Consider the following 11,268-nt stretch of genomic DNA (forward strand, 5'->3'; position numbering starts at 1 on the left):
AAAAGAAAATAGTCATTGTGATATAAAGCTAGAATTACTGAAAGATCATTAAGAAACAAGTAAAAAATCTCCATATATCTGCTTAAACCATCATTAGTGTGTGTTCTAAACCCCTTATCAAATGATTGTGTACCATTTATAAATGCTAAATTGGGGTACTTAAAGTAAAGGGTTAATAGATTAACCTGCATTTGTGTATTGCTGTCTGGAAAATATTTGCCGTGGAGATTTAACAAGAAATCGGGACAGACCGTCTTGCAGATAGGATAAAGTCGAAATGAATGTATGTAAAAGCTTTAAGGAAAGGAATGCATGAAGCATATTCAGTGTGTGTTTATGTGTGTCTAGTGTATGTGCCACCCAGATTTATTTGTAAGGATTGTAGCTATGACAACAACAATACAAAAGAAAAGTGTGATGCGTTGCAAAAGATTTTGTGTTACAGTAATGAACACTAAAATTAAGTTTAGAATTAAACAACTTTGCAATTGCTTTGATTTGAAAATCTAATAATTGGCCTGAGGGTGGCGCTGGAGCAAAAGCCATTGGGATCATTCAGATTTTAAGGTTTATGGTTTAACGTCATTAGCATTTTTGCAAAGTTGGTGAATACAGTAAGCATGCTCAGTTTACTCCATGGTCATCTGCTAATTAGTTGTTATGGATGATGGGGCACTATGATAATTCATTCCAAATTTAGATGAATTTTTGCCTAAGGTTGTAAAGATACCTGGCCATGCACTTAAGTGCTGGTCAAATGGAATGTTGGCCTAGGGGTCACTGCATGATGAAAGGTCAGGGAGTCATGAAGATCATTAGATATCATCCTCAGGGGACAGTGAATATAATAGTAGTAGTTCCTGAAATATCTTGTTTGGGCCTGAAGTATGGCAGTGCGAAATACCGAATTAATTAGAATTTCTGTTCACATGGTGTACGAATAGGTATTACAATGCATGCAAAATAGTTATTTCCAGTACTAAAGCTCACTGAACTTTGACTTTGTTCAGTCAGTTCTGACCTGGTGGCTAGCTAATGTAAGCTAGCCAGCTGTCTGAAGATACCAGGCTAATTTCTTGTTAAGTAACACAAACAGCTGGAGCAGATGAATCAGTGTGCCTACTTCTTTACTCTATCTGTGGTGAAACTGATTAATAAAGTGTATGTCTGTGCTCTGTTTAGTTGAAGCAGCTGGTACAGACAGTCTATAGCTGCATCGGATCTTTTTGGAATATGCATAACAATGACAGCCCTGCAGATGGTGAAGGTATTGCATTATTCTGGCTAACTGCTCAGCTAAGTCCTAAAAACATAATATAATTTAAATCATGTTTTTGTCTTTCTTTTTTTGTGTTAAAAACTTGTTTGGCAACATCACCACCCAGTCAGAGTTCAAGCCCAAACTGACAACCACATCTTAGGCTCAGCCAATTTAAGAGCTAATATATTTACAAAACACTGTAAGCTAAGAAGTAATTCCTTTAAGAAGATATAGGGGAAATATATGGTTGTGAGTGTGTGCGTGTGTGCGTGTGTGCGTGTGTGTGTGTGTGTGTGTGTGTGTGTGTGTGTGTGTGTGTGTGGTGTGTGTGTGTATATGTGTACATATATATGTATATAGGTGTATGTATGTGTGTATATATTTATGTATATATATGTGTATATATACAGTATATATGTGTGTGTATATATATATATATATATATATATATATATATATATATATATATATATATATATATATACTGTGTATGTATATATATACTGTATATATATGTACATATATATGTATATACTGTGTATCAACCTGCCTGTTGTATGCTGCCCTTAATATTTTAAAGAACATATAAGCAACAACAACAAGAGCGCTTTAATGATGCTGGTAAAGTCAGCTGTGATTTTTCATCTCCACAACTTGAAAGCATATACTACAAATAAACATATATCTCCCCAGAAGGTTCAACAGTGATCCTATTACAATAATCCTAAATGGTTTAAAGCTCGATTGACATAAAGTCCGCTGAATCTCTGCCTATTACCCTCCGCAGCCCTCCCCTTGTCTTCGGGGGCTTCAGTCTCCATGATGTGACACGCCATATATTTGAAGACAAAAATCTTTTTGGGGCTTAACTGTTTTCTTTAATTAGAATACACTTTCTTAAATCAGTTGGGCAGTTAGTGGCATTATTTTTACCAAATTAAGATGTTGTGACCTAAATTAAGAGTGGCTTTTATTTGAGTTGACTAGTTGGGTCTCTAAGCAAAAGAACCACACATGATCCTAATTGACAAGAATAGGTTGAAACTGTCCTATCAGTTGTGAATTTTGAAAATATTGAATACCCAATGCTGGACGACTGTCACATCCTCCACCTCCGCCCTGTTGCCAAAGCATCATCGGTGCATATTGCTGGGGTAGGTTACATAGGAGAGGAACTGACTTTCCTGTTGCTGGCTTCTGAGTACCTACCAAATAAATTCTCATATAATGCAGAACTTTCCAGGAGTGGCAGCCATTTCTTCCCTCATCTCCAATTCCTGTATCACCCAGTTCATGCTGGCAGTCTGTACATTGGGGCGAATTCTGACTGCTTCAGTGTGTAGTGTGACAAGAGGAAGCCTAAGCCTACATATGCAGCCTGGCAATCAAATGTTGGCTCCAGTTCTTCTGTTAGCCTCTCACGTCTCACCCAGTCTATTTAAGATTTAAGGGAACATTAAGACCTCGAAACATCTATTTAACAGAAATCTATTAAAATCTTCAACACATGAAATGCATATTGGCAATCTGTGCAGTGATTGCCTACCTTATTCCCAGCCCAATGATCCCATGCGTTAATTTATGAGCGTGATATTTACTGTACAGACACAAGTGTGGTGTTGCTCTTTTTATCTAGGTTTCTAAGCTAACAAATGTATTTTTCCCAAATGTCGAACTTTTAGTTTAAACAGGATAAGGGGACATTACCTCTGCTTTTTCCACCAAGGACTGGAAGTGCGTAAGTGATTTTGTCATGGGGCTGTGCAGTATGTCTGCTTTGAAATTCTTTGAACATGGTTAGCAGCCGCTGTATAAGTACAGAAGTATAGAACTGACTTGTTAATGTCAGTTTTCAACAAGATGTATCTTAAGTTGTCTAACATTAGCCAGCACTTACTTACACTGCAATATTTCTTTTTTATACTATGGCAACCGCACTTTACAGTACCTTTATTTGACGGCACTTTCCATTCAGTCTATACCGCCTGCTCATTGTCTGTTGTTTGCCTGTTTGTGTGTTTTACTCTTTTTTTTAATTTACCGTAGAAAACCGCTGCTGCTGTAATAAGGGAATTTCCCCACTGTTGGATGAATAAAGTCTTATCTAATCTAATCTCATCTAATTAAACATCATAGGCTACTGGTTATACCAGGGAAGGCTGTAGTGGCAAAACCTAAGTGAATTCTGCAAGGGTGTGTTTTTTTGCTTATGAATTTAACTTCTCATTCATAAGAGGTAGAGTATTTCCTCTTTCAAAAGTTACATAGCCTTGCTTTAATTTGTTACTACAGAAGTACCAATAAGCCCTTTAAGATTTGTTTTCCCTTTACCGCCATATGCTGAGGCTGAACATGTTACTGTATCCTATAAAAAGCCACTTCTTCAGGTTGTTCTCCCATCCACCACTAGTGGAAGGCAGAGGTATGATGAGATTATTCCCTTTACAGTGTGACAGGCCATGTTCCCAGATTAGTTATTTCCCAGGAACCTCTAAGAAATGGTAAGACACTTGAAGCATACCGCTGGAAATTCATGAGGACGCTGGTTCAGTGAAAGAAATAACTGTAGGTTGTGCCCATAATTAACGCATGGTGTCATGGGGCTTTGAATAAGGTGGATTTGCTTTCAAAGTGCTCTAAATGCAACTATTAATGTCTAATGTAAAATAGAGTTATATTTCCTATCAGATATCATGCATAGCATTGTTGGTTGCAGGAAAACACAGCAATCCAAGCTACGTTTTTTTAGTAGTTTTTTCATTAAAGGTCCTTTTTCTTAGCACAGTGACAGCAGAAAGCACCGTGTTTCTAGCTTGCTAAGCTGTTTGTCGTCCACAGATGTTGACTAGCAGATGAGAGCAGCGTGACAGCTGAAGTAATGCATGTAGTTTTACCACTCAAAGTGGAAACAAAGCAATAAAAAATCCCAAGGCAAGCGTTTCCCCCAACACCGCCATTCTGCGAAAGTTTTCACAAACCACTTTGACCATTCCATTTTAAACACACCCATAAAAGTGCCCCACTGGAGGGGACATTACCTTCTCAAACAGCTTCAGCTGTCAGGGCGCCTATTATATAACAACAGCTTAAAACAGCCTGGTGATTTGTGTTTCAATTTCTTCCATTTTATGTGTGAAGATGCACGCTCGATGCCATTTCAGCTCACGGATGGTTGACATGAACAGATGTTAGGAATGTTTGGGTACTACCATTTGCAAGTCACATGTGAGAGGTTGAGAACAGGCCAATTTGTGCTTACCGTAGAGTCTCTACTCACGTGCAACATCTGATGCCTCATCGGATTTTACGCATGTGTGTGGACGTCATTGCTAGTGCATGCAGGGAGGAGAGCATTACAGAGAACGATCTGACAGGCTACATACCCTTACCTATTAGCTATTTTACTCAGTAAGGACATACTATTGTGTGCAACCCTGGAACTACTGTGCATATTGAACGTGCTCTGACCTTGCTTTGGCTTCTTCTAAACGCTCAGTCCCATTTACCAACAGAATACGAGCACAGATGGTTGTATTAAAATCCAAATGGGTATGTAACTATGGCAAATGTAAGCAGTAAGCAATTACAGCAGTTTAATGCTTTTGGACTGTATAGAGTATGATGTATAGTTATTGATGTGTGTGCAGTAGTACTTAACCTTGTATTTTCAGTCTTCCCCTTGCACTAGGGCTGTGCAATTATTCAACATGTTAATCGCGATTTTGATTTTGGCTCCTAATGATCACATAAACAAGATAATTGAGAATTTTTTTTTTTGCACATTACATTTTGCAAGTAAACTCTTTTTTGTAGAGATGCACCAATTACAATTTTTAGGCCGATTCCGATTTCATTTTTTCTAACCAATTCACAGCATACACAAATATTTTCTTTAATAGAAAATATTTTGCATAGAACATTTTTTGAATAGATAGTCGATCACTATAAGAGAACTATATAAATTACTCCTGGTGTGGGAAATTCACACAGATCTAAATGTTATAGAAGGAACGAATTCTTTCTTTTAACAAATAATATCCAACAAAAGTGATATATTTAGCACACTAAACATCTGTAGGCCGATGTATGAAAACAGGGAAAACTGGTAATGGCAATAAAATAATATAAAAAATAACAAATAAAAAAAAATCTATATAGCCTTGCAGTATTAAGATATTTCTCAAAACACACACACAGGCCTGTTTGAACATCAACAGTAATGTTACCTGAAAACAGCGTGTAGTTCCTTTTTTGGGCAATTTTACTTTATTTATCATTGTACATAAATATGAACAATATCGTTGCTGTCAACATGCTTATCTGCTAACGTTAGCTGCCGACGGTTACCTCGGAACAATCCAGCAAATAGACGGTACCCTAGATGCGTTACCTGAAATGGAACGTCAACGTCACCTCTCATTGTACACACAGTTTAACAACCAAACCAATCGGTGCATCTCTACTTTTTTGACTTCTGTTGTGAATGAAAAAAAAATTCAAATGGGAAAAGTATTATCGGAAATGTCACAGTTCAATGTGTTTTCACTGTTGATTTGTTTAACTTTTTTAAGTTCAATAATCGCAACATATCCAAAAGTCAACAAATAATTGTGTGAAAATAGTGGTGATTTCAATATTGACCCAAATAGTTGTGATGTTGTTTTTTTGCATAATGGAGCAGCCCTAACTTGAACTTAACCAACTTTCAGTACCTTTGGTTTACTATTGTGTTTAATTTTGTAGCTGGAAGATCAGCAACGCCTTTATATCTGTCTATTGAAAAGGAAGCCACAGTCAGCAGCCTGTTAGCTTAGCTTAGCATAAAGACTGGAAAACAGGGGGAAACAGTGAGTATGGCTCCCGCTAACCAGAAATCAATCAACATGTTAAATCTACTTAGTTTAGTCTGTACTAAAACAGAAGGGTAAAAACAAAAGAACTTATGAAGGGGGGTTATGTGGGGAACTTAGTTCTGCACATAACCACGTATAAAACAACTAGCTACTTGTGGTTTTAGAGGTGCTGGTTAGTGAACTTTGTTTCCTTGAGACCGAACCAGGCTACCTGTTTCCCCTTTTCCACTTTTTTTGCTGAGCTAAGCTAAGCCTTCCTGATTTTTGCTTCATACTTAACAGACAGACATGAGATTGGTATCGATCCTAATCATCTAACTGCCAGACAGCAATTCAGCTTATTTTCCAAAATGTTAAACTTTAAATGTCCTTGGCTTGATAAATAAAGCAAAAATGAACCCATCTCCTTCGTTTCTTTACCTCTTAGTCCAAGTAAGCCTAGTGGCTCCTCTAAATCACGCAATCTTACTCCTTCACAACAAGTCTTTTAAAACAACCCGTAGACTCATGTACGGTGTATAATCACATTAATCTATTTTTAAGTTGGATTTTCAGCTTGACTATGCACACTAACTGTCTTGTTGAGTGTGTCCTTACACATCTTACCTCCTCGTCAGAATGTGTAGAGTTGTCATAAAATGGAGTCTCTGAGAAGTCTTTAATGAAGTGAATATTTTTCTAGACAACTTGCTCCTGTTTTGTCCTTATGAAGCCGAGTTCCGCTTCCATCACTATCTTTGAACATCCTGTATTATACGCAGGGCGTGGATGTTGCAGAGTTGACGGTGAAGGGACGAGGTGGCATTCAACCAACAGTTAGCCCCACATAAAGCCTTTATCACACCTAAACGGCTCCGTCTCCCAAAGCCTGAGTCAGATAAGCGCTGCACATTCATCTGTAATGATGTGGAAGCAAGAACCAACTGAACTGAGCTGAGAGGGAAAGGCTAACACAGTGGGGATGGCTGAAAAGGGTGCAGGGCCGATGGGGTTTGCCTTTTGCACACCTCAGGCTGATGTGTTTATGTATTTTGTGTTCTCTGTGGATTCAAGTTGATTACAAGATGAGTGTTGTTTTACACTTCAAAGTACCGAAATTATCTGCAAGATGAAATGTGAAGCAGGGGCCACATTACACAGTGGTCATTGAAAACGTTTCCCTTTGGACTGCAAATTACTTTATCGCAAATAGACTGAATATTTTTAGACACTTAAGTCTGCCTCCACATGCTTATTGTAAGCTTCTGTTCTCAAGGAATAACTGAACCCAGCAAGTTCAAGTTCTTCTTAGTTTGACACATTTTGGAGTTCATGTTCAGCTTATAAATTGGAAATCTGTATTTCTAATATTTCTGAATGCGTGTTAACCCTTGTGTTGTTTTCCCATTGGCCATTCTACTTTTGTTTTTCTGGGTATGAATTTAAAATTAAAACTATTTGGTTGTCTTTTCTCAAAACTTTTGTCACTTTCCTGACGTTTTTGTCACTTTTTCCGAGGTTTTTATCAATTTTTTCTGGGCTTTTTGATGTTTTTGTTGTTTTTTTCCCACATTTTTTAAGCTTTTTCAGATATTAAGAGGACAACATGAGGGTTAAAGCACGTTAAAATGTAACTTGTGTATAATTTATAAGTTATTGAATTTCTAAACCTACCATAATGCTGTACCTGTGGCTCTTTTCCCACTTTGCACGCCGGAGTGCCTGGGGTGATATGATCACAAGTTTACAGCTCTAAATACGCCTGTGTGTTTACACCAAATGCATTAGGGAGGGAACACAAGCCGCTTTTGTAGCTGTGATGTACATGGTTGTTTGCATATTCAGCAAGGATGGCAAAATTTGAATACGAGACACATGTCATTTGTCAAATGCACCCTAGACACAATCGGAATACAAGACACTGTTCTTAGACAGGAGGAAATCAAGAGTCTAGCCCGACTGGCCAACAGCAAGCTACTTATAAGGAAAAGTGGTCATAAAATGCAATTTGGCACAATGGCCCAAAAAAAGTAAATGGAAATGGAAAAACGTGCCTGGCTCTCGATGAATGAACTCGCTGGTTAATATGACATTGGAACAGGTATATTAACACAGTGGCAACAACTGAGGAATGTGTAAAAGACATATGTGTAAAAGACATAGGTGTAAAAGACATATTTAATGAAGATTTATACCCCCCTTTTTTATCTTGACACAGTTTCCGCTGCGCTACTTTATCTTTTTTTTTCTTCAAAAAGCTTTATTGAAGGTTTTTACAAATTACATGTTATAACATACATTAGAGAGCAAAAAAAGATAAAGACAACAAACTACGAATTACAAAAACATGACAGTTTACATTATAAAGTGCAGAGAGCGGTTAAAGTGCATGTGTTAAAGTGCATGTGTTAAAGTGCATGTGCTAAAAGTGCATGTGCTAATAGTGCAAAAAACAGACCATAAAGTGCAAAGAGTACGAAACATTACAAATTAATAATATTCCAAGGTAGGAGCTGATTTTTGTCTAATTTTTTCCTTCTTCTTAACTCAGTGATGACTTGTTTAAAAACGTCATCACTGGTTATGACAGTCTGTTGTATTGTCATACAGCACCTGGTCCTCCACAGTGCTTTATTTATGCACTACTTTATCAGCAGCAGTGATTGTTGCTCGTTGGTTTCTTCATCTGATCGGTTCTGTGCGTGAAGTCAGCATAGCTGGCTTCATTGGAGATGGATCACTGGTGTTAGGGTAATTCCAACACACTGTGTCACAGTGGAATTACATTTTAGTCAAGTGCTTAAATTCTCACAGACATTAATATTTTCAGGTTAAATCAATTATCTTCAAGACCACTAAATCCCATTACATGACAGATATAACCCTTGGTGTCTGGTAGACAGAATAGCAAACGTTAGCCTCAGGGTAATATAAATGTACTTCACCTGCAGTCTAGTGTCATTATTCCTTCTTTTTTGAGCTACCAGACACTTCATCTTAAATAAAATCAGCTTACCCATATTGCCCTCTTGTGCCTTTTCAAACACACCAACGGGCTTTAAAGAGCACACCTACATTCCCATACCTGTGTTCAAACACACTGACTCAAACCTGCAACCTGTCTGTGTCTTCCAGGTATAACTGGCTTCCTGACTGCAGCTCTGGACCCACCAGGACGAGGATCCAAAGAGGAAGACGGATGAGACCACAGAGTCTACCTGAGAATGCGACCTGTCCCTCCGCCTCACCATGTCACCCTAGAAAAACTGTTAACCTGCCCTTGTCCACAAATCCTCTTTTTGCCTTTGTTATTTCCCATAACCCACTGAGTTTGTGATCCCCCTTTACGCCCAGCTGAAGTCCTAGTGATATGACTAAAAGAGCATTTATTTTGGACATGTTGTTTTTTCCTCTCAATGCTGCCAGCCACCAAGGCTATGGCGGGAAGCGCCACTATACGTCTCAGCAGGTTGCTAATCACTGTCTGCTGTGGCTCTTGGGACTAGTGCTACACCTCACCCTCTCCTCGTGTCAACGGGTTGACCTGAAACACCCCATAGTGTCCACTGGCTATGGAAAGATCCGTGGAATCAGGAAGGAGCTCAACAATGAGATCTTGGGGCCGGTGGAACAGTACTTAGGTGTGCCGTATGCCACCGCACCTGTCGGCGAGCGCCGCTTCCAGCCTCCTGAAGCTCCAGGATCCTGGCAAGAGATTCGCAATGCCACCCATTTTGCACCAGTGTGTCCCCAGAATGTCCACGGGGTTTTACCTGAGATCATGCTGCCAGTGTGGTTCACAGACAACCTGGATGCTGCAGCAACCTATGTTCAGAACCAGAGTGAAGACTGCCTTTACCTCAACATCTATGTACCCACTGAAGATGGTGAGTAACACAAAACTCTCATGCTAGATACAGGAAGAGAAATAGTTTGTCATGGCCTGTTACACTGTGCATGGTGGGTGAGAAAAAAGCCGACAAGATAGAAACAGATGAATTGCTAGTGGAAATAGCAAGTATTACTGCAGTATGAACTGAGACCAGCATACCAGAAATGCTGGGAAGAAGATATAAGAAACAGAGGGATTCAAATTTAATTAATTGTCAATTTCAAGTCATTTGAACTACTCTTAACATAGGGGAGTGTACATACATTGGTAGAATGGGCCACGGTTACAGTATGTATGCTGTACACTACATATGTCACATCCTCAGTAAGAGGCTGATGTAGAGTTTCCTGTGTTATTCCCAGGGGATAAGGTGTGCAAATGAGTGAGACTGATTTAACATGTCGCCCTGTCTGCTTGTCAAAATCTGTCACTTATTGTCAGGGGTCACTGCTTACACAAGGCTGATGCTGTCCCCAAGGATATGTTTTGCTCTGTGTGTGTGAGATAGAGAAATAGAGACTGAAGGGGAACTGAAGTGCCTCTGAAATCAAACACACCACATTTTACACGTAACTGCTGTCACAAGCTCGCAAATAGTTTGCATGGTGTTAGACTTGCGGTTATGTGAGGAAGAAGAAGGTTTGAAAATCTGAAGATCTTAGGTATTTTGCTATGGCAATGAATTGTCATGACTAAATACACAACACTCAAAGTACACAGAGGTTGCCAGGTTGAGAACACAGCATCAGTGTTGCTAGACGCTAGTCTCACATAGCCACAGCCTTGGCCCGCTTGCCTGGTCCTCCGATAATGTTAGCAGTTAAGGCGTGACCAGTCAGGATCACTTCCCTGGCTGTGTCTCAGTTGTTTTGAGAGTAACTAACTCGAGTAATGTTGCTGATAGAGAATCCCATTTTGATAAAGTCTTTTATTCCTTATTTCTTAAAGTACTTTCTTAAGTAGTATAACTTTCATGCTTATTTTATGTACATTTGACAAACTGTGTTTTTCTAGTTACTGCTGGTTAACACAAAGGTGGTAAATGTCTTAGTTTTGAGGACATTCAAAGTACACGTTGCACAAACTGGCTGCACTCTAACACCTTTAGCGTAGGAGTAATAAAGATAACCACCGTCCAATGTATCCTTGTGTGTGTGCAATAAAAAGACTGAGCTACAGAGAAATTGTTGAAGATCCTAGGAGCAATGCTGGTGACAGGTTGCTCCTATGTGTCCTTCCCTTTTGCGGCAAAAGTATATAAACTGCTCACTACCGTCTGTGTC

At 39.0% G+C, this 11,268-nt stretch overlaps 1 protein-coding gene across 2 annotated transcripts in view; it reads left to right on the forward strand.

Annotated features, from left to right (window-relative positions):
* nlgn2b (neuroligin 2b) overlaps positions 1-11,268 on the forward strand; it is a 65,905-nt gene that overhangs the window by 20,457 nt on the left and 34,180 nt on the right. Inside the window, exon 2 of one of the 2 annotated variants that reach the window (XM_032532741.1) lies at positions 9,229-9,980. The exons of the other annotated variant lie outside the window; for it this stretch is intronic. Coding sequence (XP_032388632.1) covers positions 9,464-9,980 — 517 coding nt within the window. The 5' untranslated portion in view covers positions 9,229-9,463. The remainder of the gene's footprint in view (positions 1-9,228; positions 9,981-11,268) is intronic. 2 annotated transcript variants of the gene reach the window in all.

This window comes from Etheostoma spectabile, chromosome 13, assembly GCF_008692095.1.
Source record: "Etheostoma spectabile isolate EspeVRDwgs_2016 chromosome 13, UIUC_Espe_1.0, whole genome shotgun sequence".
Taxonomy (NCBI): domain Eukaryota; kingdom Metazoa; phylum Chordata; class Actinopteri; order Perciformes; family Percidae; genus Etheostoma; species Etheostoma spectabile.